This window comes from Notolepis coatsorum, assembly GCF_963971535.1.
Source record: "Notolepis coatsorum genome assembly, chromosome: 15".
In the NCBI taxonomy this organism is placed as follows: Eukaryota; Metazoa; Chordata; class Actinopteri; order Aulopiformes; family Paralepididae; genus Notolepis; species Notolepis coatsorum.
The window spans coordinates 90,102,605-90,129,410 of NC_140179.1; the positions used below are offsets into that span (position 1 = coordinate 90,102,605).

Consider the following 26,806-nt stretch of genomic DNA (forward strand, 5'->3'; position numbering starts at 1 on the left):
ATGTAAGACCCAGCAAGAACCCTGAAGTACTCAAAACCTGCATGGCAGAAACACCTGTGCAGATAGACGGAGAACTAATCATCAGTTGTTCACACACACCTGCCCAGTTCTGCTCATCTGAGAAAAAAACAGTCCTGAGTCAATCCTAATCACTTGAGTGTGAATGTGATATCATCAGAAATGACTCTACTGTCTTTAACTATGAACAAACACAACACTGTCTCCAACTTAACATCTTTTAGACAATTAAGTTTGAAAAACATTGTTCCTCCTCTGAAAAAGTCAAACGGACTTATATGGTCCCTCGTCTGAGGTACTACTAGATATCTCTTACATGTAAACTAAATATCTTTTGTAAACCGCAAAAACCTAAACAACCCAAGCACCCCCCCCCCCCCCCCCCCCCAAACGGCACAGTGCACCTTTAAATATGACAAGGAGACATCCTCTGTTCTTGGAGCAGTACACCCAGAACTTCATATCCGGTGGAATCCTCGCGCACAACATCCCACACAGATACTCTTTAAGAATGTCGATAATATTACATAGCAATGTCAAGTCTTTGGTCACAGTCATTATTTTGGACATATTAAAAAGTCACTCTTTGTCCCGCCCGGGCTCCTCCTTCCTCTGCAGCAGCACGGCCCTCCTCTCCAGCCTCACTCTGAACGGAGGGAAGCGGAACATGTCCACCGCTACGTTGCTGTAACCCTCGATGAAGGCCAGAGGCTGGTGGCTGTCCCGCAGGAGGACCACTTTGGTAACATTGGCCTCCATTAGAAGGTGAGAGTACATTTTCATGTCTGGATGTCCGGGGGTCAAGTCCTCTCTCTTGTCGTACCTGTGGGGAGGAGGGGGGGGGGGCACACACACATAAGCAGGAGTCCTCAGAGGGCTATACGATGGGTTAGACATTATTAAGATTCCTTCTCCAATGTGCAAAAAACAAACCTCCAGTTACTGTTCTGCTCCAAGAAGCGAGACACGCCGGTTTCGGCGGTGTAAGAATCGATGTGAACAAGGACATCTTAAAGAGATGCAAACAAAACACAACGATGATTTAGTATTATAGTGTGCGAGTATGCGTTGTCCTTATCAAATTACTTGGGTGCATTTTAAGGACTGCGCCAGCTTTTAATTATTATGATTATTTGTTTTCATACGTGGGTCGTGACACAAGAATCAAGAGCCCTTCTTATTTCATAACCTTTTGCCGTTACTAAAACATTTGGTAGTTATCTTCTGCAGATTCACCACTGACATGGGCTTCCAGTGTATATGAATATGTGTCTTAAACACCATATTATAAACGGAAGAAAGTCACCACATTTGACTAAAACGCTGTAACGTTATAAGAGTTATAAGAGCTGTAAGAGTTTTTGTATCAAGGCAGGAATGACTCGGGAAGACTGGCGTGGTTCCTCCCGGGGGGGGGGCGACCCGAACGTGACACCAACCTGCCGTGGCGGGCACCAGTCGGTGCAGCTCCTGCATCCCTCGGCCTCCCGGGTAGTTGTGGTGGGAGACGTAGAGAGAGACGCTGGCGTACGCTGCGTTGGTCACCAGCTGGCCGACCACCACCCAGGAGCCCACCTTGTACATCCACGACTTGTGGTAGTTATTCAGGCTGCGGAACACAAGAATGAGACGCTAGGAATTAGCAAGGAGACTATAAAAGAAGGAAGGGTCATTACCGTTTCAGTACTGGACCTTAGGTTCAGTACGGCTGTGTACCGAATGAATACAACGGTATGTTAACCACTAACTACTGCCCATCGGGGGCTGTTTTTTCCCCACAATCGAATCTCTTTTTTTTAATATATACAAGTCGATTATTAATTTCAATATAGAATATTCATTGACAGCCCTACAAGTACAATTAGTTACTGCACACTACATCACCCCTGAGTGGAACATGGAAAGCCAAACGTTCCCCCACTGTACCGAAAACCCGTAGCGAACAGTGACTTCAAAACCAAGGTACGTACCGAACCGTGGTTTTTGTGTACCGTTACACCCCTACTAGGAATACGTCTTAGAATAGAACAGGGTTTCCTTTCCTCCAACCCCCCCCCCCCACACACACAGTATTCATGCCAGAAAGGCATATAATGACAAAATTGGGGATGGGACCAAATGTAAAAAGGCAACAAAAAGAAAAGTATAATACATCCAGGGACAAAAAATACAAGAGAAAAGAAAAAAATGATCTATATCCATCTTTAAAAGAAATGTTTCCCTCACACGAAGGAGCACCCGCGTGCGGCCAGGAGGTTGAGTACGGGGAACGTGTAGACGACGAAGCGGAGCTCCTTGTGGGGCAGCAGGGAGTAGAGGAGGATGAAGCCCACGGCAGGGAGAAGCAGGAGCCTCATCCGCCTGTCCAGGAGGCCCAGGGGGACAAACAGCAGGGTGCAGCCCAGCGCCCGCGGCACCGCAGAGTAGAGGTACCACAGAAGAGGTGAGGTTTACTGGCCCCGGGGGGTCAAGGAAAGGGTTTCATTTGAAAATGCTCGGGGTCATTTAGAAAAAGCGTCATCACAGTTTGTCATGGTTTACAATAGTCTGAGCAGCACCGTCTCCACGAATCTCACAGCTAGCTTGATGGATAGTAGAGCATTATGTGGTTTAAAGTTAGTAGAGAGGATGTCGGACGTTTTGCCAGTGACTTCACTCATTACGTGGCTATGACCTAAATATAAAGATAAATAAATCATTAGTGAAGATTAAGCCATTTAGAATAGAAGCAATGTTTGGTTCCAGCTCAAATATAATATAATTCTGTTAATGTCACTTTTCTTTTTATTTATATTTAATTTTTACAGATGGCTGAAGGTGGAAGTAAGGTGTGGGGCTACATTATATATTTAAAAAAAGTACATATATATATATATATATATATATGAAGAATATCAGCTGATATATCAATATAGGAATATTTTACTTCCCAATATCGGCCCCAAAAACCCAGTATAGGGCCGGGCTCTAACAGAAACCTCTCAGTAGCATCATAACAAGTTTCACAAACAGGTCTTTCATTAACACTAGATCTACACGAACACAATAACGGCAGGAAAAGGCGAACATCTTTTTTTCTCCTCCTGATTTTTCTGTGTTTTCCTCCCATCCCAATTTAGTCGTTATGCCAATTCCCCCCTCCCATACTGGTCGGTCTAGGGAGCCCTGAGGTCTACCACATGCTTCCTCCGATACAAGCAGAGACAGCCAGCGGCTCTCTTTTCACTTGACTGCGCGGACTCTCATTGGTGAAGTGTAACGTGTGGGAGGTCACACTACCTTCACCACTTCCTGTCTTTTGCTGTGCAGGCGCCCTGACCGACCTGTAGAAGTCGCTGTCCACAACGGCAGATTACCACCCACCGACTTCCCTCCCGCTAACTCTGCCAATTGAGTTAGTATGACGGCCGGCCCAAGCCGGAGGCAACGCCGACACCCGGACTCGAGACCGGAGTCTCTTGCGTTGGTGACGAGCCCAAAAAAGGCGAACATCTTGACATGATTTAAACACACCGTTCCATGAGTTACAGAAAGCGCCTTTCGAGATGGCGGCGACATGAATAAGGCTAAAGCTCGTTCACCCAGACCAACTGTGAGCAGTGAACCTGGGCGGAGGAGGGAGCAGCTGGAAGGATATTCCCCAGGCGGAGCTCTGGTTGAGGACGGTGTTGTACCACAGGACCTGGCCCTCGGGCCACAGCAGCCTCCCCCAGAACACAGAGTCCACGACCACCGTCAGAGCTGCAACCGTTAACACAGTCAACCTCAGACACACTTCCATTTTAGCGGACACTTTCATCCAAAGCCACTTACACGTGGTGTACGACAGGTCAGCAGGAGGGGTACACCTCTGGCGGCTAATTGGTATTATTAGTGGCATTGTTCATCTAGCAGTGCCGAACTACGAGCGCTACACGCAGAGTGCATATTAGCATAGTAGGTAGTAGTATAGGTATTGTAGCATAGCACATAGTAGATAGTAGTATAGACATAATAGCATAGTAAGTAGTAGTATAGGTATAGTAACATAATACATAATAGCATAGTACAAAGTACATCATATAGTAATATAGACATAATAGCATAGTACATAGTAGATATTAGACATAGTAGTATAGTACATAATAGTCAAATAATAGTAATTTTTCAATTTTATTTGAATAGATAGATAGATATTGATTGAAACATGTAGTTTCTAGTCGATCGCATACGATTGGGCTGGTTTCAGCTGACCTGACTGTGGTGGGAAGTCTATTCGAGCCAGGACAGAGAATAGCCTGCTTGGTAATCAATCACAAAAGGTTTTCTAAAGGAACACTCATTTTGGGAAATACACTTGTTTTACGGTACCTCAGCACAAATGAATGGGAGTGGATACGGACCACTAGCCTAGCTTAAAACTCTGGGAGAGGTGTTTTTGGACAACAGCTAGGCTAGCTGGTCTGTATCCACTTCCATTAATTTGTGCTAAGTTACGCCAGCTTGCAGCTGGATAGCTTTATACTGAACGCACAGAGAGGACATCGGTATCCATCTTCTTGTCCGACTCTGGAGAAGACGGTGACCGCATTTCCCATAATGTTGGCGTGTTCTTTTAAGGGTAAATAAAAAGAAGATTTTTCTCCATCAATACCATGCACATTCTTTCAGTCAAGAACACGTGTTGGTAATGCGTTAGGCTTAGTACTGAAACGTTGCCTAATGAACTGAGTGAGCAATGCAGGAGCTCTCTTTTCAACACGTCCTTATCTGCTGATTCTAATGCTTTCTGTCTGTAATGAGTGACATATCCAGACCCAACTCCTCAGATGTCATTTTGCTATGCTAGTGCCATTACACGTGTGTGTGTGTGTGTGTGTGTGTGTGTGTGTGTGTGTGTGTGTGTGTGTGTGTGTGTGTGTTAGGGCTGGGCGATTAATCGAGTTTCAATTTCAAGCACGATTTTGTCTCCCCACGATCATGAAGACAAGAGAATCAAGATACAATTATTATTGTGCAGCATGCCGTGTTGCTCTCATTTAGTCTTGTGTTGTAAATGCAGTGCACCCTTCCTTTACAGCGGTGCACTCCACCCCTCCCCCTCAAGGCCAAACAAGTTTCAGCTCGTGTTGAGAGGGAGGAGGGAGCCGCGTTTCTCCAGTTATTTTGAAATGTCTTTGGTAGCTTGTAGAAGATGATAGAGAGGCAGCCTTTGGTTGAGAAGAAAGCGAATTCAATCGTTGTTTTTAATAATGCGTTTAATATCAATAAAAATAATCATGATTACGATTTTTGCCATAATCGAGCAGCCCTAGTAATGAGTGACATATCCAGACCGACTCCTCAGATGATGTTTTGTTATGCTAGTGCCATTACATGTGTGTGAGTGTGTGTGTGTGTGTGTGTGTGTGTGTGTGTGTGTGTGCGTGCGTGCGTGTGTGTGCGTGCTCACTGAGTGACAAAACCCCAGCAGGCACGGCGTAGTAGAACAGCTGCAGCACGCCAAGCTTCCTGCTCAGCAGTGACATCATCAGCATGAGACCCAGGAAGAGGCAGAGCTCGGACCGGAACACGATGATGACAAAAGCGGAAAGGCAGATGAAGGCGCCGTGCCTCTGGCCCATCCAGGATGTGAACGCCAAGAGAACTGCAGGGAGACAAAAAAAACGGGTCGGGGGGTGGGGGGCCGTGTTTGCTGACGTTCGTAGGTTTGTTCATGAATGGAGGCCTTGCGCAGAATGTTTAGAATGCCCTTCACACGTAGTCTCCAACACATACACACTTAATCCGAGAGGTTAGAGCCATGCCAACCTGGCAGGTAACATTGATTATGGAAGCACAGAGAACCCCTATGTTTGGCAAGGCAGGTCACCTGCAAATGCAATCATGTGTCAGATTGTGCAACTTAGTTTGAGGAAAGGCCATAATATGCAGACAGTGGTGGGATTATGAACATTGCCCTTTACAAATGATCGAGTGAATATTTAAACGGCATGCCATCATCGAGTAAGGTATTGTAATGACATTTTCAAGTTCAGATTTTAAGCCAACAAAGTCATTTTCAAGTCTTTAAATTGAGTCATGCCTGTTCGGCGAGCATTTGTTTTCTGGCCTATGGTATTTAATCCCAACCTCATACCATGCGGTTGAGCATACCAGCTACCTCTCTACCTAAAAGCCACCTGCCATTCCACTAGGGGTGTAACGATGCACCGATTAATCGAAATGCATCGATTCTAATGTGTTAGAATCGATGCATCGATTCTAATGTGTTAGAATCGTTTTTTTTTGTGTGTTTTTTTTTTTTTTTTTTACTTTGACCAGTCAGCTGGTTCTTTTTAGCGTTTATCGCTTTTTCTTCGCATTCATACTTGGTCAAGTTCGACCGACAGAAGCAGGCTGAAAGGGTTCAGATGGGGGGGAAGACACTCTGGGAAAGGCACGGCTGCCGTCCGGGATTCGAACGCGCTCAGCCCCAGATCCGTGACGAGCACGGTTGTCCACGGCGCTGAAATAGCACTCACGGTACGTGGTGAGCTACTGGAGCTCCCCGTGTGTATTGTTTTTATTGACCTATAGTCCATTCATGCCGAGTGAATCAGTTCCCCCAGCCACATTTGTGTATTCAATTTTTTTTGGGGAATTAACTGATAAAAAATTTATCGAAAATTAATCTAAAATTAATCGAATCGAATCGTGGTCAAATGAAGAGATTTCATGATGCATTGAATAGTTGCCTGAATAATCGTAATCGAAATTAATTGTTGTGAGGTTGCATCGTTACACCCCTACATTCCACCCATCATTTAATTCTGACACAAGGTGTGAGAGGCCTACAGAATACCACAGACTTAAAGGGGAACAACAACAACACAGCCACCATCGCTGCTTCTCTACCGGACGAGCTCAACACCGTATATACCCGGTTCGATACAACTACGGTTGAGGAGCCGGGAAAAACAAGCTTCCTGCGTTTCTTTCTGAATTTATGTACATTTAAAAAAAAAAAAAAAAAAGGCTGTGACAATAAAATAATCTGAATCATAAATTTAAATGGATATGTTTGATGTGATTAATCTATACATTTGTATATAGTTTACAGCTTTAGAGAAAGACCTGATCCCGTTTCAGAGACTAAACATAAACCTGTTCCATCCGGCCAGGCCAGCCTATGAGACCACTACCTTACCTATCGGCAGGGCGAATGTGTTGGGGAGTGTCCTGGTGCTGTAGAACATCAGGTGAAACTGAGAAGCGCAGGTGAGACAGAACAGCCCCGCGACCGTGGAGCCAAACTGCCTCCGGATCTCTCTCTGCATGTGCCATAGAGCGCCGACGACGCACACACCGAGGCCGCCTCGCACTGTAACACAGGGAAGAGTATATCCTGACCACAATGTTTCCCTGTGGAGGATAGTAGTACTGCGTGTCTGGAAGCAGCCGTAAAGATGGCTGCTGGCACTCAGTATTGACGTACTTTATTTACAATGCACAAAACAGCTTCACAGGTGTTAAAGGTAGAATCTGTAATGCCGTCAAACTGCGACCTCTAGGCAAAGGAGCCCCGCTTGATATTGCACTTAGTCTACATTGTTTTTTGGTCTGATGTGTGGGTTAAATGCAGAGTCCCTTTTACTGGGCAGGTATAGCTACATGTTTTGACAAATAAAGGCCGGAATCCTCGCTGTTCAAACTCTGGTAATATATGGCTCTGGGAGCTAGAGTGAGAACACACCATCTCTCAGAGCAAGATCAAATGATTTGTAATGGATATGTTATTCTATAGCCTAATCTTTATACAGGTAATATTCATACTTCTGGGTTTAAATAAACAATCCGATACCACTTCCGTTGCTGAGCAAGAGTTTTGGACAAAATGAATTAAAGGCCGGTACCTTATGATTAGACGCCTGTCCCAAATATAAGCCAGTTGTATTCAATGATTGAAATAAAAGTCCAGACTATTGCGTTTTACACGGTATATATCAACCCCTCCTCTATCCCCGGTCAACTCCAACGGACACATCAGACCAACACACAATTTGACTAAAGTGCAATACCAAGCAGGGCTCTTTTGCCTAGAGGTTGCTGTTTGGCAGCATTACAGATTCGAGCTTTGTATCTAAATCAAGACACTCTGTATGGTATTGTCCATAGTTATCAGATACCATTAGTAACATGTTGGTTAGCTACCTATCAGCTGTAGTTACCAGACACTTTAATACTAATATTAGTAACATGTATGTTGGTTAGTTATCAGATACCCTCAATATACTAATATTAGTAACATGTTGGTTAGCTACCTATCAGCTGTGTGTAGAATTTCGAGGCCCCCAAGAGAGATGACAGACCCACTGCAGGGGCACAGAGGACGGATAGAAACAGGGGTCCAATGAACGTCCGTGGCACCACCCCAGGAAACTCATGATGGTCATACTGAGAGAAGGGGGAGACACACACTAATGTACGTTTCTGCATAACAGGCAAGCAGATAGATATATAGATAGATTGATTGATTGATTGAAAACTTTATTAACAGATTGCAGAATGGGTACAGTACAGTACAGCTCAATACATACAATTGTTAAGGGGATGCAGAACAGAGAGACTTTCGTCTTGTTTACATCAGGGTCCCCCATAGATAGATAGATAGACAGACAGATAGATAAAGAAAGAAAAAGAGAAGAGAGAGAAAGAGAGACCAACGTACGTTTCTGCAGGCTACAGGCTATAGCTAAACCACTTGCTATTATGAATGAATTAGTATTCACCTTTTCAAAGTCAAACCTGTGATAAAGAATGTCGTGTGCAGCTTGCAAATTAAAACTCTCCTCGACTTTCGTGAACGGACATGTAACTAAATGTAAGAGAATCACAGCAAAGAGCAGAAACAACAGAGGCAGCTCAGACACAGTCCTCTTCTCTGCCATGACAGCAGCTGTCAGTTTAAACTTCCGGTTCAGGCGGAAGTTAAATTATATATAATAGGTTATCGTGAAACTTGAATAAAAATACGTAAACGTATTTTCATAGTAACATAAGTAAAAAAAAGTATATTCATACACATTTTAAAAATGTGTATGTAAATAATAATTTTTTAATGTTCCTGATTTTTCCACGTGGGTGAAGATGAGATGCCTTTGTCCCGCGCGTGGCGGCGTGCGATTGGTGAGATGTTTGATTGACGGCTCCAAAAGGCAAATCCCCACAAGCCACAATACTACCAGAAGGCTGAAGGCGGAAATTAAAAAAATTGCACCGTTTTTCTCTTCTTCTACAACCGGCATGTAAATCATATGACTTCGTTGCGCTTTGCATAAGATAACATTCACGTAGATTGAATGATTCTTAGGGCAGCTCGTTTAGATGTGGCTGAGCTGCAGCAAGCTTGCTGGCAAGTGGCTAACTGTGAGCGCATTGATGATTATTATGACACTGAATTGATCTGTTGTTGAAATGCTGTCCACCGGCTCAACGCTGCGGCTGATGCGGCTGCTGTGTTGTGTGACTCTGGTGTTGTTCTCCCATCACTGCACTGATGCCAAGAGAGATCTAAAGAGCGCCTGTTCTACCTGCAAGCAAATTACAGATAACTTCGGCAAGGTGAGTGAGTATGTGTCTTCAAAGAGCTTATTGAGCTGTACTGTATTGTATTGTACCGATTCTGCAATCTGTTAATACAAATTTCAATCAATCAATCAATCAAAGCCTCTATAACTGCCTGTTGTTGCTGCTGTTATGTTGCAAGGGCGAGGAGCCAAGGACATGCAATACAGTATGTAGCAGTACTGTCTATCTGTATGTCATGTATGTCATATATGTTATGATTAATTGAAAATGGGGGACCCTGATGTAAACAAGACGAAAGTCGCCGTACTGTACTGTACCCATTCTGCAATCTGTTAATAAAGTTTTCAATCATACATTTCAATGTTTGCCAGGTAGGTCTTCATGATGCCACATTTACAATTATTAAGTCCCAATAATAAGCTTATATGTATCTACCACCTCTCTCTCTCAGGGATTAGACAAAACAGTCAAGCAGAATTTCGGTGGAGGCAACACAGCCTGGGAGGAGAGAACGCTGTCCAGATATGAGACGAGGTGAGACCCGTCACCGGAGAGGTCCCTGTCCGTCCCCGGACCCCCCAGTCACATTGCAGTTCGCCTCAGTTGTGTGTTTGTTTTACGTTGCCGCAGAACGGTCACAGTATAGGCTTTGTTGTAGGTCACGGACATGGCATACCCCTAGAACCCACCTCACCCCTGCCCACTTTGACAACCTAGGATGGCTTAGAGTAGATGACAGAGTACAGCAACTTGAAATGGGCCTGGTCTACAAGATACACTACACCACTAAGGTACCCATGTACATGGCAAAATACTTCCCAAAGGTCAGTGAATACCACGATCACAACACCAGAGGGAGCTCCACAAATCATGTTAAACCCAGATTCGGCTCAAACAAGGGACTAAACACGTTTAGCAATTATGCCACATCAATGTGGAACGCCCTACCCACAGCTGTAAAGGAATGTGAAGAATCACTACCCACTTTCAAAAACACTCTCAAAGAACACCTACGGGAGACTGCAATTCGAAACTGGCCCCTGTAAATGTCCTAACCCAACCCCCTCCAATGTACAGTAAATGACCAAGTATGGTTTTGTCAATATTCCAATGTACAGTTTTGCTTGTACAGTGTTCCCCACCCACCCCTGCTACCCAACGCCCCCCCCCCCCCCCCACCCAACCACCTCCAATGTACAGCATCCCCCAACACCCACCCAACCCCACCCCACCTACCCAACCTCCTCCAATGTACAGTTTCGACGTCAAATGTATATACTCTTTTTGTATCACAAACGGTACTGTATTTGCAAATCTGGTACGTCATAAATGTATAGATGTAGCAGTACTGTCTATCTGTATGTCATGTATGTCATATGTCCTGATGAATTGAAAATGGGGGACCCTGATGTAAACAAGACGAAAGTCTTTCTCTGGTCTGCATCCCCTTAACAATTGTGTGTATTGAGCTGTACTGTATTGTACCCATTCTGCAATCTGTTAATAAAGTTTTCAATCAATCAATGGCGACCGACCTGAAACACAATTTCTGAACTTCACACACAAATGACTTGCATCTCTCTCTCTCTCTCTCTCTCTCTCTCTCTCTCTCACACACACCCCATTGTAACTGCCATGGTGTTGTTGATGATGAATAATGTTTGGACAATTCGTATTTCTCACTTCTAACAGAAATCCATATTTCCCCAACAACACACACACACACACACAATACAGATGGAGTCGGGATTCACTTTTTTTCTCTCGTCCTCCTCTCCCCTCAGTGAGATCCGTCTGATGGAGATCATGGAGGGGCTGTGTGACAGCAGCAGCTTCGAGTGCAACCACATGTTGGAGGAACACGAGGACCACTTTGAGACCTGGTGGTTTAAGAGGTGTGTGGGTGTTTACTCTTGTACTAACCGAATGTCCCCATAAGGGATGAAAACAATGCTGTATATATTTTCATAATTTTGTTGTCATTGTGGAGACATTGGCCGTTCCCCTCACAGTAAATGAGCTATTCTAGGATTTGGGTCAGGGGTTAGGGTTATGATCAGGCATGTAAGGTAAGCAGTTAGGGAAATTAATGTAAGGCTATGGAATGTCCCCACAATGCATGCCATCGTGTGTGTGTGTGTGTGTGTGCGTGTGTGTGTGTTGGGGCTGGGCGATTAATTGAGTTTCAATTTCATAATGATTCTTCCTACGATCAGTGGTGCAGTGCTCATGGGACGTGGTAGCACGCCGTTCCACCTCCTTTCTGAGCAGAAGCACGTGCACACACATGCACAGATGTGCACACGCACACAAGAATGCGTTCAACTCGACTTGTGCGCTAAGTGCCCACCTGGCTACTTTGCATAACAATAGCACTGAAGTGTCTCTCACTGTGTGCTGCCTTGTTCCTCTTTATCTGTGGTCTTTCTACCATTTGTTTCGTCTACTCTCACTTTATGCACTTAATAATCAGTACTGTATTGTTTGCACATTACGGTTACATTTGCACTCTGGTTAGATAGTGCAGTACACTGTTAGCTACGGATGAGGCACTGGGTCTTTATGTACACTGCTATTAGAGTTGTTCCGATACCGATACCAGTATCGGAAATGCCGCCTATACTGCCTAAAATGCTGGTATCGGCAAATACCCTCTAATTCTGCGCTCCGATACCATATGACGTAATTTATCAACAACACTGCAGTCTGTTGAGTGAGCATTATAAAACAAACGTGTGTTTAACCGACCGTGAATTAAAGTGTCAATGCTGTTTGTCATTTTAACAGCAGATACTTTCTTAAATGCCATCCTCCCGACAGAGCGGTGTTGACGGGGAGCTCTGATGGGTTCGCCTGGTGGTGTTAGCATTGAATAGCTAACTGAAAGCTAGCGTTAACTAACGTTAAAGGTTTAGCTTTAACGTTACCATGGCTAAAGTTGGGGCTATTCATAATCCAGCAATAATGGCTGCAGACCTGCAAGCAAAGTACAGCAAGTTGGCAAAGGAGTATTCCAACGTAAATCACATTTTCACCAGTAAAGTTAGTCTTTTCATCTACCGGTAGCTCATGCTAGCTAACCTAGCTCACGTTAACGTCGTCACTAGTGATCGACCACCTCGCGTACACAATTAATGACATGTTGCGGACAGCCATATCGGTGACAATGTTTAGCTTTTAGTGCCAAATGATAAGAGTCTGAGGTGGAGTCTCAAAAGAGAATGTTGAATATTTATTGTGCAAAAATCACAACAGATCCTCTGCTACCTAAACGGAGCCTAGTGGAAGCAAGTGCAGCAACGTATAATGTCCGTGTGGAACTAATGTGCCAACAACCTTTCCGTGGGTGAACTCATTGAGAGTTTTCAATTACTGATACTAATACTAATCTATACAATCACCTGTTGTTGAATAAATACCATTACTTTATAGTTATTACTAAAAAACAGTATATATAAAACAGTAGCTGTATATATATATTAAAAAAAAATATAATTTATATAATATTTCTTTAATTTTTTTTTAATGTATGCACTGGTATCGGATCAGTATCGGTATCGGTCGATACCCAAAGCTTAGGTATCGGAATCGGATCGGAAAGGAAAAAATGGTATTGGAACATCTCTAACTGCTATACAATGCTATATATTATACAATCTCAAGCTCTACTATACTATTCTTAAATTGACCTTTGTACTGTACTGACAACACATCTGTATTTAATCTAATCTAATAAGTAAGGCAATTGAAATGTCTTTATATTGAAGGCTACATCCTGTGCACATGCGAGGGAACATTTATGCGCACGCGCGGGAACACGTGCCGTGACGTCATTAAAACACAGTGCAACCCCTTATGAAATCACCACTGCACTAGAGCCATATGAAATCCGCGATCACGGAATCGCGGACGGAATCGCGGAATTGAGCAATAAAAATGGAATCAACTGTAAATAAATAAAAAATATATATATATATATATATATATATTTTTTTTAATGTTGTTCAACTTTGTCAGTGCTGTAAAGTTTAAACCTTTGTAAATCTTAGACAAACAAAACACTTTGCTTTCATGAAATATTGTAAGCCATCATTTGAGGCTTTATAAAAGCAGCACAATGAACACAAATCTGTCAGTGTTGAGTCCGACCTCATCTTAAATAACAAACAGCATTGCTTGTTGTAGTTAACAAAGAGAGGCAGAGTTGATTTTGCAAAAAAAAATATATATCATTTATATTTTTATATTTTTTAATAATCAAAATTTATTTTCATATTCGAATCCCATGCCCATCGAACGAAGCTTCGAAGCTTCGAAGTATTTAAGACAGCCCTATTAAATGGACTGTTATATCTTATTAAATTGTGGACATTTATTCATTCCCACTTATTAGACACTTTTTCTGATGGTAAAATGAGCGTACAAAGCAAAATACAGAATTCTGAAATATTAAAACGGAAAAAACTGAATTTGGGAAAAAATAAAATGGAATTTGGGAAAAAATAAAACGGATTTCATATGGCTCTACACTGCACCACTGCCTACGATCATGAAAAGAAGATCATAGAAATAAAACAATTATTGTGCCACATGCCCTGTTGCAAAATTAGTTTTGTGTTGTAAACCCAGCACACCCTTCCTTCACATCGCTGAGCTTTGTACAAACTAGTTAAAGCTTTGTACAGAGAAATATGTATTTAGAACAGAGAAACATGATATTTTTCTATAACGGTGTTCTCTTATCTTATCTGCAGGAAAACCAAGCATCCGGATCTGCATAAATGGTTCTGCACTGAAACCATCAAAGTCTGCTGTCCAAAGGGAACATTTGGGCCTGACTGCAATGGTGAGATTTCTCCTTAAAGATCCTCTCAGAGGCATGACTTTGACTATACCGATATCTATTTGTGCACAACTTGTTAGAACACCTTTTTCACATTCTTCTCCTGAAGAGAGAAAGATAGCTTCTCTGTATTTCCCTGAAATGGGAGTTGCATGTGTGATGTCACTATTAATACTGTAGGTTGAACCTATAATGGTCTTAATATGTGGTAACTTGACACCTTGTACTTCAGCTACACAGAGAGCTGAGTAGGTATTGAGATGTCTTGAAAGAATATAATTTGCCAAATGGCGAGGGCAGTGTGAGCCTCCCACACGTTACACCTCGCCAATGAGAGTCCGCGCTGGCAGGTGAAAAGAAGTGGCTGGCTGCCTCCACATGTATCGGAGGGGACATGTGATGGGCTTCTACCCTTCCTACGACCGGCCAGTGGGGGGGCACATGCGAGCAACGATCAGGACAGGGGAGGGAGAATTGGAACGAGAGGAAAATTGGGATGGGAGAAAAAATCACAGAAAAAGGAGGAGAAAAAGTAGATATATATAATTTGCAGACTTAGAATTCCTGGTAAATATGAGTCCTTGTTGCTCATTTGCATATCAATAGATCCTTGCATTCTTAATGAGTGTAAATGTGTAGAGATGCTGCTAACCCATTTTTTGTAGTTTATTGAACAATTTAATGGATAAACCATATTTCACTGATTCTTGAGAGTCGGGACAAAACACTTTTTAAATATTATATTTTGAGAATGCATACTATATTAATTAGAGTTATATATTCATGTAGAGAAAGGTCTGAGCTATTTAACCATGTAAAGGTGCATAGATTTTTTTTTCCAACAAATTCACATGTTTCCCTTTGAAACTTGATTTGTGTTAACTCCTTCAGACACACAAAAAGTATATAATTCTAATTATTCCAGTCCAACAATAATCTAAAGTTCTGAAGTATGTTGTAATGGTGTTTAGTTACTCTGGTATGCATCAAATATAATATATAAACCTCAGGTGTAATTTCACACTATTCTGAAAACCCAGATTTAGAAATATTTGCATTTTCAAACTTGTTTTAAATTTTGATATGATAAAAAATATCATTAAGTAAATAAGAGGATGAAGATCTAATGCTCCTTTATTACTTAAACAACAAACTGAAGGAATTTGTATTTTTGTCAAATTAACTCTTTCAGTGCCACGCCTGGTTTTCCATTTTACCGCTTGAATGCCACCATCCGCGCCAATGTTAACGTTAATATCGCCTAATCTATGTTTTAAATTATGGCTATGTGTCTAATCTGCCCATCGCATTATCAAAGACTATTTTCCAGACAGTGCTGTGAAGACAGATTGTTTTTTTATCGCGTCGTTGCCGTTTCAGAGCAGTTAGAAAAGCCCCCGTTTTGATATAAAAAACAGCTCATTCTGGAGCATTCTATGAAAATCGTCTTTTAGTGGAATATTCCACAACGTTGATATTCGTCGGCCTTTTTATGAATCGTTTTCAAATAAACGCTAGATGATCAATATTATACGTGCACGCACGCACATTACGGCCGCGCGCGGATAATCGCCTCGTTGATTTCCTCTCTGAGTTTTACATTGAAACCGAAAGAAGACATTTCACAAAACAGCTTATAACTTCATCAAACTTACTCTGATTATCCTACCACTGATAACATAGAGTCCTTACCTGACATCAGATGGTATCCAACTGGTATATTCCAATTCCTGATCACCATTCGAAAAAATCGATACGTGTATGGATCCAACGCGACACAGTGGATCTCCATGATCCGCGGGGATCTGAGGCTCCAGAATGAACTCTAGTAACCCCGGCTGGATCAGTGAACTGGAAAATGTGGAGTACCGGATTTTTTTCCCCATTCATTTTCATTGAGTCCATTCCAAAATCACTTATGTCATCTGGGAGACGACAGGGGGCGCTTTTTTCCACAGTGATCACCGGCGCAGCTCGGCAATACTCGGGTAGGCTCGGGTGATGCAAAAAAATTTCAGATCGCAAAAAAAAAAAAAAAAAAAAAATCAGAGAAATCTCGTGAGTGGCTAGCAACCACCTATAAAAAAACACGAGAAATCTCGTGAGTGGCACTGAAAGAGTTAACGATAAACATCTGACGGTGTTGACAAAGATCTGACGGTGTTGACGAGAAACTGACGGAGTTGACAAAATTGGATTTGCATCTCTGATAAATGAACACATGCATTTTTTAAACAGATGGAAGTGACAATAATAAGAACTAATAATAACTCCTTGTCTTATACTGAACATTTTGTTAACTCGATTGTAATAAACAACTAACTTTACATACACCGTTTCCAACTATTACAAAATGCACCGCTTCCAACAACAAAAACAGTAAACCAGGACCCCTTCTTCTCGTCTACCTCTACCTCTTCTACACAACTTCCTGATCTCCACCTCCACTTTCTCACTCACTTCTCCTCTTCCTTTCCTTCTGCATTTCTGATTTAGTTTCACTATGATGTCTTGAACTGGTCAGAAACAGACATCCTTCTTGCCACATTTGGGCTGAACCTTTTCTATTGGACCATGGATGCAGAAATTCCACTTTCACATCTTGTTGCTCATTATCCACATCGATGGTCTTGGCTAGCCACCAGTGGTCATCATATACTACTGCTAACCAGTCTCCATTACTAAGGCTGCTAACGGTCGTTACTGTCACCACCATACCCTCAGGACCTTTCAAGGTTCTTCATCCAACTCCTCCATTACATCTTCCATCTCCATACCCTCTTCCATCTCATTTTCCATCTCCTCCCACAACATGGCCAAAGGTCTCTTCTTCCTTGCCCTCCGTGTATCACTCTGCTGTTCTCCTGGGTTGCCATGGTAATAGGAGGTAGCTGGGCAGAAGCACTGGCAATCCAACATCTCGCTGCAAAAGCCGGATAGTTGTCTGTGGTGGATCCTGTCCTTATGTGCGATGATCTGGTGTATTTGTCTTGTTGAGGGAACCGGTTTGAGAGGATTCATGAGAAGTGTGTCGTATCTTTGCATGTCTTCCACAATGTGGTACAGCTGAACACCATTCAGACTGTTTGAGACCATTTTGAAGAATATGTGTCCATCCGTCACATCATTTCCTCTCAGGACCAGGTTGTCAGCTGTTCTTTTCACTGTTCCGCCAATGCCGTCTGGTGCGCCCTTACCATGGGAAGTGGGGAAGAAGTTCCACGTTGTCCTTTAAAACCCCAGTGTAGGTGGGATACCAGACAGAAGAAAACTTCTTCTTGTTCTTATACTGTTTACTTGGGACCATCAGACCAAAAGTTCACGGTGGTAACCTGTGGATATTTTGTCTTGATATCTTTTAGGACTGAATCCATATGTGTCCAGATTGTCGCAGCATCCTGTCTCTTTGACTCTTGACAGTGTGCAAAACCCTGCCTTTCCACCCTTAGTGTAATACATTCCGGTATGGAGTGTTATCTGTGGCAGATTTGGTCCGAAATGGCAGGCCTGAACTTCAGCTTTATATTTGCATTTCCAGGATTCTGAAAAGTCAACATGGACGATTGCTGTACTTTCATCACAGGACTCAATTGTGTTGCTGTATTCTTTTGACTGGTTTCGCACTGAAGTTGACTGAACACACATGTGTTGTGGTTTCCTTTCTGAGTTTTTGCTCATAGAGTTTGATGAGCTCTGAAAGGCTGCCTCTGTGTTCGACGAGCTTAGTGTTGATGTCGATTCCATTGCGTGTGTCTTCTTGAACTCTCTCCCACTGCCTCCATTGAACATCGATTTTGTCTTGCTCTTGGGTTGTAACTGTACCTTTGTTTAGAAATTGTGAGCAGGCGAGTTGACAATTGGATTTGCATCTCTGATAAATGAACATGTGCATTTTTTTAAACAGATGGAAGTAGGGCTGGGCGATATGGCCTAAAAATTAAATCTCAGATTTTTTCACATCACATCTGTTGTGAAGGATCAGATTAAACCGAATATATATATTTATTTATGGATATATATTTAATAGTATTTGTATATCGTTTGATATCCCCTGTATATTCCTTGTACAATATGCACTGAATATCCCTTTAGTCTACTAACAGCCCATAATAGTTTCATTCTACCATTGGACGAGAACCTGGCGCCAGCAGCCATGCCCCTTGGTTCAAGTTCAATCGTGCCGACCAACATGTCGTGGCAAGCCCGGTTCCGCGTAGGAATACGTCTGGCGAAATACGAATGGTACTATTTGTTCACAGCGCATATATATATGGTGCAAGTAAAGTAGAACTTTCTTTTAGTCCATTAGTTCTTTACCCTCCAACCTAGTAACAGACGCGAAGCCTCACCCACAACGCACGTGTGGTGCAGTAAGGCCTACTTGGCCTCAGAATAGGCATTGAGATATCGTGTGGATTAATAGTTGAATTGTCATAGTTTGGCACTATACCGTCGAGTTGGACGTATTTCTATTAAGCTAATAATAGTCTACCGGTATGTATGGTGCATCGTTCGGTTAGAGTTATAAAGTGAGCAGCACCCCCATCGTTCCTGACGTTATCTGGAGTCTTAACCAAGCTGGGCAGACCACTTGTGGTGCTTGCATCCGAGGAGCTCCGGGCCAGGACGAGTGGACCTGTACATTGGATTACTTTACCCGGACGACGGCGAGCCTTCCACGGCTTGGATTATCTACATGCTTTGGGTGCTTTGATTATTCCATGGATAACGGCCAACACTGCTGAGTGTTGGAACTACCCCCCGGAGAGGAGTCCAGGTGAGACGGCACTCTACACCAGTGAGGTCGCCTCACGTCTCTCCGTTGTGGACCGGCAGCTACCGTCCACCAGAGGGTCCAGCTGTATTCATCTGCGGACCGAGGTTCTGTGGGCATCGTGTTCAGGACTCTGAATTCTCCCAAGAAATCGTCGGCCAGATGGGATACCGCCAGCGGCTCTTCTAACCCCCCCTCCTACTGTCTTACAACCAGCGGGACCCCCCCCCCCCCCCTTAGTGTATCCAGCTATAATCATTTAAGTACCATCGCTATAGTTCCCTAAAGAACCAGGTTGTATATTTGCTCCCTGCGTAACCAGAGATTGGACATTCAATGTTGATTTACCTACGAATACTCATTTGCCATACAAGTGCATTTCAAATCATAAATGTCATCAAGTGAACGTTGTATATACCCTTTGCTATATAAAATATTCGATTTGTACATTTGTGTGGACTTCGTTTCATCAGGTGGGAAAGTGTTCATCATATCTATATCATGTACTGGATGGCCAGAAGTTAAAGTACAAGAGGTAGTGGTTTAATAATACCATACTTATCAATACAGTCAGGGAATTGTACCCCTCAGTTACAATTGGTCCTTCGAGCCGGAGGGTAACTAGTGTAATATTAATATAGTGTTATTAATATTAAAATGGCCTATGATGAACACTCCACGAAACGGTCCTCCTAACGTAGAACGCCCGCAGCGCAGACGACAGCCACCTCAGTACTTAGAGGCTTACGCTGTCAGTCAACTACCTAGCCTTCGACAAACGGTAAACGCGGTAAAAGTAGAAAGTAAAATTATGTCTGACCTTAACGACCAGGTTTCCCCGACCACAGAGGCCCTAGTAGGTTCTAATGTAACTGACCAAGCTCACGGTGGGGACCAGGAGGGAGCTGACATGCCTTTACCCCCCGCCAATACCGAAGAAGTAGTCCCCGACCAGCCCCGGGAGGAAGACAACCCTACAGAGAGAGAACTCTGCACGGAAGAAGAGGAGGAGAGCGCCGAGGAAATAGAGCTCCAGGACTCCCCAACGAGTACACCCAGGAGCGGCTCACCCAGGAGCGGCTCACCTCCACAACCGCCTTCCCCCAGCGAAGCGGAGAGGATGCTACAACAGGCGTTCCTAGTCAGCCTGACAGCCTCTACCGAACGCGATCGACTTCAGGGTGAACGCGATCGACTTCAGGGTGAACGCGATCGACTTCGGGGTGAACACGATCGACTCCGGGCACAGACGCTTAGCGAGCGCGAACAACTCCAAGCGCAACGACGGAGCGAAGAAGAGCGCAGACGCCTGGAGATGAGACGCCTTCAGACGGAAGAGAATATGGCAAGAGACCGGGCCGACGCCCAGCGCGCCGCTGCCGGTGCCCAAAGAGAAGCAGATCTCATCCAGCGCCAAACCGAGCGAGACAGACTACAGGGCGAGCGTGACAGACTACAAGCCGAGCGCGACAAGTTACGGGCGCGGCTAATGAAGCGGCTGAGCCTCAGGGCAACACCCTCTCCCTCCGCCAGGGGTTCAAGGAACTCGTCGAGACAACAGTCAAGGGCAGCGTCTCCTAACCGAGCAAGCGACCCTGAACTTGACCAACAGACCAAGCCTATACCCCCCGCAGACCCCCTTCCCCGACCGGTCCAAGCGAGACCCAGCTACAAGGAAGGAGCGGCATACACTGCGGAGAAGCTAAATAAACGACTACAGGATCTAGAGGACCTGATAGAAGAGGAAGAGGGAGAGGAGGAGAACCAAGCCCGACGACAGCACAGTACTCCACCGGACCAGGAGGTCCAGTACAGCCCAGGCTGTACCCCCGCGGCGCTGCGCTACAGACCCCCGACTCTATTCACGGGTGAGCATGACGCACGACCAGCCCCGAGGAATAGCACCTGGACCAGCGGGCCATGGTACCCTGCCGGTACCAGCCCACAGAGAGGCGCAAGAGGAGACTCGCCTAGGAGGCCTCTCCCCCAACGCTCGCCGATGTATCAGCCATCCACGGCGTCATACATTGCCACACCGCCCACCAGACGGAGTGTGTACAGAACACTCGCCAGACAATATGACCCGTTGGGATGTATTCTACCTTACACCACCAGGGCAAAGATTATTGTACGAGCACTATGGGACAAGGACCAGGGCTGGGACGACCCAATACCCGCACACCTTGCCTCCACATGGAGAGAGTGGGAGACGGAACTCCACTCACTCCCAGGCGTCAATATACGCCGCAGCTACTTCCCATCCACAGTGAGGCCAGAGACATGCAAGATTGATCTACACGTCTTCAGCGACGCCTCCGAAGTAGCCTATGGATCGGTGGCCTACTTGCGTGCCCAAGAGAAGGGAGGAAAGATACACACTGCTTTCATCCTGGCTCGCTCAAGAATAGCCCCACGAAAGCAACAATCTATCCCGCGTCTAGAGCTCTGCGCAGCCCTAGCAGGAGCGCATCTAGCCACGTTAATCCAACGTGAACTCACCATTCCGGTGCACAGAACAATCTTGTGGTCAGATTCCACGACAGTACTCGCATGGATCAAGTTTGATTCATGCAGATACAAAGTCTTCGTGAGAGTCAGTCACCGAGATTCAAGAGTTAACAGAAGCAGCGAGCTGGCGGTATGTGGACACCAAACACAACCCAGCTGACGTCATCACCCGGGGAATGTCCCTGGATGACCTCACCCGTCGCAACATCTACAGTGACGGACCAGAATTCCTCAAGCTCCCGGAAGAAGAGTGGCCTACGCCCACCCCACGGGAAGCAAGTAAAGAGGAGGCTGAGAACAAGAAACATATGTTCTGTGGACTGAGCACAGTCGCCTCCACAGACCCCAACATAGATGACTGCATTACCCTACAGAGTGCGCAACTAAAGACATTCCTGTGGCACCACCCAGAGAGTCAGTCCACCACTGACATTTCAGCAGCTGACTACGAAGAAGCAGAACTTCTTCTACTACAACGAGCCCAGAGAGACTCGTTCCCCGATGAGCTAGACTGTCTACAGGGAGGAAAGCCCGTCCCATCAGACAGCAGACTGCTCCACCTGGCACCCGAGAGTGACGCCCATAATCTCATCAGAGTGGGTGGTCGCCTGCGGAGAGCCCCCGATCTACCGGATGACATTAAGTACCCGATAGTCTTGAACAGCCGACACAAGGTCACAGAGCTGATCATAAAGAAATACGACGAGGATGTACACCACGCAGAAGCAGAGAGAGTCTTCGCGGAGATCAGACGTCGCTATTGGATACTTCAAGGAAGAGAAGCGGTGCGACGCTTCCAGCGAACCTGTCTAGACTGCCGAAAGTGGCGCGCGCAGCCCAGCATACCACGGATGGCTGACTTACCCCCCTGTCGCCTCCGACTCGGCGACAAGCCATTCCACTCCACAGGCATGGACTGTTTTGGCCCGTTGTATATAAAGAGAGGAAGAGGAACCGAGAAGCGGTGGGGTATTGTATTCAAATGCATGACCACCAGAGCGATACATATCGAGCTCCTTCCGACCATGAGCACAGACTCATTCCTTATGGCCTTCCGAAGATTCACATCACGGAAAGGAAAACCGTCTACATTGTTGTCTGATCACGGGACAAACTTCAAAGGCGGAGAAAGAGAGCTGAGAGAGAGCTTCCAAGCTATGGGCCCAGAACTTAAGACCCACCTCGCTCCATCCCAGATTGACTTCCAGTTTAATCCCCCGAACGCACCCCACTTCGGTGGAACCTGGGAACGAGAAGTACGTTCTATAAAGACAGCCCTGTACGCCGTGCTTGGGGCCCAGACTGTGGCGGAGGAAGTCCTAATGACAGTCCTCACGGAGATCGAGGGAGTATTGAACTCCAAGCCCCTCGGTTACGTCTCCAGTGATATAGCAGATGTCGACCCAGTCACCCCCAACACACTCTTAATGGGGCGGCTGGACCCCGCGCTACCCCAGACAATGTACAGGCCTGAAGAAGCGAACGGCCGAAGAATGTGGAGGTACAGTCAAGTGCTAGCTGACAAGTTTTGGAGCAGCTTCCTACTCCACTACCTACCGTCTCTACAGACCCGCCAGAAGTGGGTAAAAGAGAGAGACAATTTGACAGAAGGAACAGTCGTCATGATTATCGACCAGTCACTACCCAGAGCTATGTGGCCGGCTGGCCGCGTAAGCAAAGTGATCACCGGTGCCGATGGCAAGGTCCGAGCAGCTGAAGTGCTCGTCCAAGGGCGAACTTACACACGACCCGTGGCGAGGCTAATAGAACTGCCCCGACTCCCAGACACTATCGATGATGACCATGACCCCATGACTTTGTGAGTTGACTGACCCTTACAGCGGACCTTGAGTGGTAGACAGTGCGGTTAATCTGTCTCTGCTTAGCTAATTAGGTGGGACTAATTAGGGGGCGGCTGTTGTGAAGGATCAGATTAAACCGAATATATATATTTATTTATGGATATATATTTAATAGTATTTGTATATCGTTTGATATCCCCTGTATATTCCTTGTACAATATGCACTGAATATCCCTTTAGTCTACTAACAGCCCATAATAGTTTCATTCTACCATTGGACGAGAACCTGGCGCCAGCAGCCATGCCCCTTGGTTCAAGTTCAATCGTGCCGACCAACATGTCGTGGCAAGCCCGGTTCCGCGTAGGAATACGTCTGGCGAAATACGAATGGTACTATTTGTTCACAGCGCATATATATATGGCGCAAGTAAAGTAGAACTTTCTTTTAGTCCATTAGTTCTTTACCCTCCAACCTAGTAACAGACGCGAAGCCTCACCCACGACGCACGTGTGGTGCAGTAAGGCCTACTTGGGCTCAGAATAGGCATTGAGATATCGTGTGGATTAATAGTTGAATTGTCATAGTTTGGCACTATACCGTCGAGTTGGACGTATTTCTATTAAGCTAATAATAGTCTATTATGTATGGTGCATCGTTCGGTTAGAGTTATAAAGTGAGCAGCACCCCCATCGTTCCTGACGTTATCTGGAGTCTTAACCAGGCTGGGCAGACCACTTGTGGTGCTTGCATCCGAGGAGCTCCGGGCCAGGACGAGTGGACCTGTACATTGGATTACTTTACCCGGACGACGGCGAGCCTTCCACGGCTTGGATTATCTACATGCTTTGGGTGCTTTGATTATTCCATGGATAACGGCCAACACTGCTGAGTGTTGGAACTACCCCCCGGAGAGGAGTCCAGGTGAGACGGCGCTCTACACCAGTGAGGTCGCCTCACGTCTCTCCGTTGTGGACCGGCAGCTACCGTCCACCAGAGGGTCCAGCTGTATTCATCTGCGGACCGAGGTTCTGTGGGCATCGTGTTCAGGACTCTGAATTCTCCCAAGAAATCGTCGGCCAGATGGGATACCGCCAGCGGCTCTTCTAACCCCCCCTCCTACTGTCTTACAACCAGCGGGACCCCCCCCCCCCCCCTTAGTGTATCCAGCTATAATCATTTAAGTACCATCGCTATAGTTCCCTAAAGAACCAGGTTGTATATTTGCTCCCTGCGTAACCAGAGATTGGACATTCAATGTTGATTTACCTACGAATACTCATTTGCCATACAAGTGCATTTCAAATCATAAATGTCATCAAGTGAACGTTGTATATACCCTTTGCTATATAAAATATTCGATTTGTACATTTGTGTGGACTTCGTTTCATCAGGTGGGAAAGTGTTCATCATATCTATATCATGTACTGGATGGCCAGAAGTTAAAGTACAAGAGGTAGTGGTTTAATAATACCATACTTATCAATACAGTCAGGGAATTGTACCCCTCAGTTACAACATCCGATTTATGATTTTAATCGATTTCTTTCTCTTAAAAACTAGAAACGCCAAGGAAATCGTTCAAATAAGCTTTGTTTTTATTTGACACAAATGATCAAACCAAGATGAATTTCCCTATTGTGATTGAAGTGCAAACCTAACTTTCACCAATCTTCACTTAAAAAAATTATATATATATATATATATATATATATATATATATAAAAAGGTTACTCTTGATCAAACAAAGATGAATGAGGCCCTATTGGGATTAATAATGCAATAACTTGCTTTTTCACCAAACTTCACTTAAAACAAATAAAAGGTGCCTCTTGATCATCAAACAAGAATGAATTTCCCTATTGTGATTAATCAAGTGCAAATCTAACTTTCACCAAACATCACTTTTTGTAAAATAAAAAATAATAAGGTGACAAAAAAAAAAAAATATATATATATATATATTTTTTTTTTGAAAATCGTCCTAAATCATTAATTCGAATTAATCGCATAAAATCGATTAATCGCCCAGCCCTAGATGGAAGTGACAATAATAAGAACTAATAACTCCTTGTCTTATACTGAACATTGTTAACTCAATTGTAATAAACAACAAACTTTACATACACCGTTTCCAACTATTACAAAATGCACTGTTTCCAACAACAAAAACAGTAAACCAGGACCCCTTCTTCTCGTCCCTGTTTTCATCTACCTTCTCTAAATCAAATGTATTTGTAAGGCCCGACAACACACGTTAATGTCCCCATGGGCCGTACACGTCTTCTTTAAACAAGTCAAGAAGAAACATCACAATAAGTCAAGAACAAAACAAGAACACCATAAGGTCCAACAAATTTAAAATAAATGAATGAATCCAAACACTCCCAGACATACACCACGCGAAGGTAAGGAAAAACTCAATAAAACCTAGCAATAGGAAAAAATGCACCACAGGCAGTGTGGAGGAGAGAAACCTTAGAAGGGCCATTCAAGGGGATCTCCCTTCTGTCGGTGATAGTAGTGTTGCAGACGGACAGTTGGTTTTTGATTGATTGATTGAAAACTTTATTAACAGATTGCAGAATGGGTACAATACAGTACAGCTCAATACACACAATTGTTAAGGGGATGCAGACCAGAGAAAGACTTTCGTCTTGTTTACATCAGGGTCCCCCATTTTCAATTCATCAGGACATATATGACATACATGACATACAGATAGTCAGTACTGCTACATCTATACATTTATGACATACCAGATTTGCAAATACAGTACTGTTTGTGATACAGTACCCAGCATGTCCAAATGACTACAGACCGGTGGCACTCACCTCTGTGGTCATGAAATGTTTCGAGAGGCTGGTCAAGGACCACATTTGTGCCTCCCTCCCCAGTGATATGGACCCTATGCAATTTGCATACAGGACAAACAGGTCCACCGACGACGCGGTCTCCCAGGTACTGCACAGCACCCTCTCGCACCTTGACCGTCAGAAGGGGGGCTATGTGAGACTGTTGTTCATTGACTACAGCTCAGCGTTCAACACCATAGTCCCCACCAGACTGGTGGACAAGCTGATCGAGCTAGGTCTGAGCTCCGCCCTGAGCGCCTGGGTACTGGACTTTCTGAGCGAAAGACCCCAGGCGGTCAGGGTGGGGGGTCAGACCTCCAACACCATCACCCTGAGCATCGGGTCCCCCCAGGGCTGTGTTCTGAGCCCCCTGCTGTACTCACTCTACACACACGACTGTGTGGCCAAGTTCAGCTCCAACTCCATAGTGAAGTTCGCAGATGACACGGTGGTGGTGGG

The 26,806-nt window shown here is 44.6% G+C and overlaps 2 protein-coding genes across 3 annotated transcripts in view; one reads left to right on the forward strand and one right to left on the reverse strand.

Moving 5' to 3' along the window:
* Positions 1 to 417: 417 nt before the first annotated feature.
* alg12 (ALG12 alpha-1,6-mannosyltransferase) lies at positions 418 to 8,927 on the reverse strand (the record flags this gene model as incomplete). The annotated part of the gene is made up of 9 exons (XM_084330380.1): positions 418 to 841; positions 952 to 1,027; positions 1,458 to 1,627; positions 2,245 to 2,467; positions 3,655 to 3,759; positions 5,450 to 5,644; positions 7,187 to 7,360; positions 8,301 to 8,433; positions 8,769 to 8,927. The coding sequence occupies 9 exons, from the start codon at positions 8,925 to 8,927 to the stop codon at positions 598 to 600; spliced, it is 1,479 nt and encodes a 492-aa protein (XP_084186506.1). The 3' UTR covers positions 418 to 597.
* Positions 8,928 to 9,241: 314 nt separating this feature from the next.
* creld2 (cysteine-rich with EGF-like domains 2) overlaps positions 9,242 to 26,806 on the forward strand; it is a 46,109-nt gene continuing 28,544 nt past the window's right edge. For both annotated transcript variants that reach the window (XM_084330263.1, XM_084330264.1), the window contains exons 1-4: positions 9,242 to 9,600; positions 10,019 to 10,101; positions 11,352 to 11,462; positions 14,322 to 14,413. In XM_084330263.1, coding sequence (XP_084186389.1) covers positions 9,454 to 9,600; positions 10,019 to 10,101; positions 11,352 to 11,462; positions 14,322 to 14,413 — 433 coding nt within the window. In that variant the 5' untranslated portion in view covers positions 9,242 to 9,453. The remainder of the gene's footprint in view (positions 9,601 to 10,018; positions 10,102 to 11,351; positions 11,463 to 14,321; positions 14,414 to 26,806) is intronic.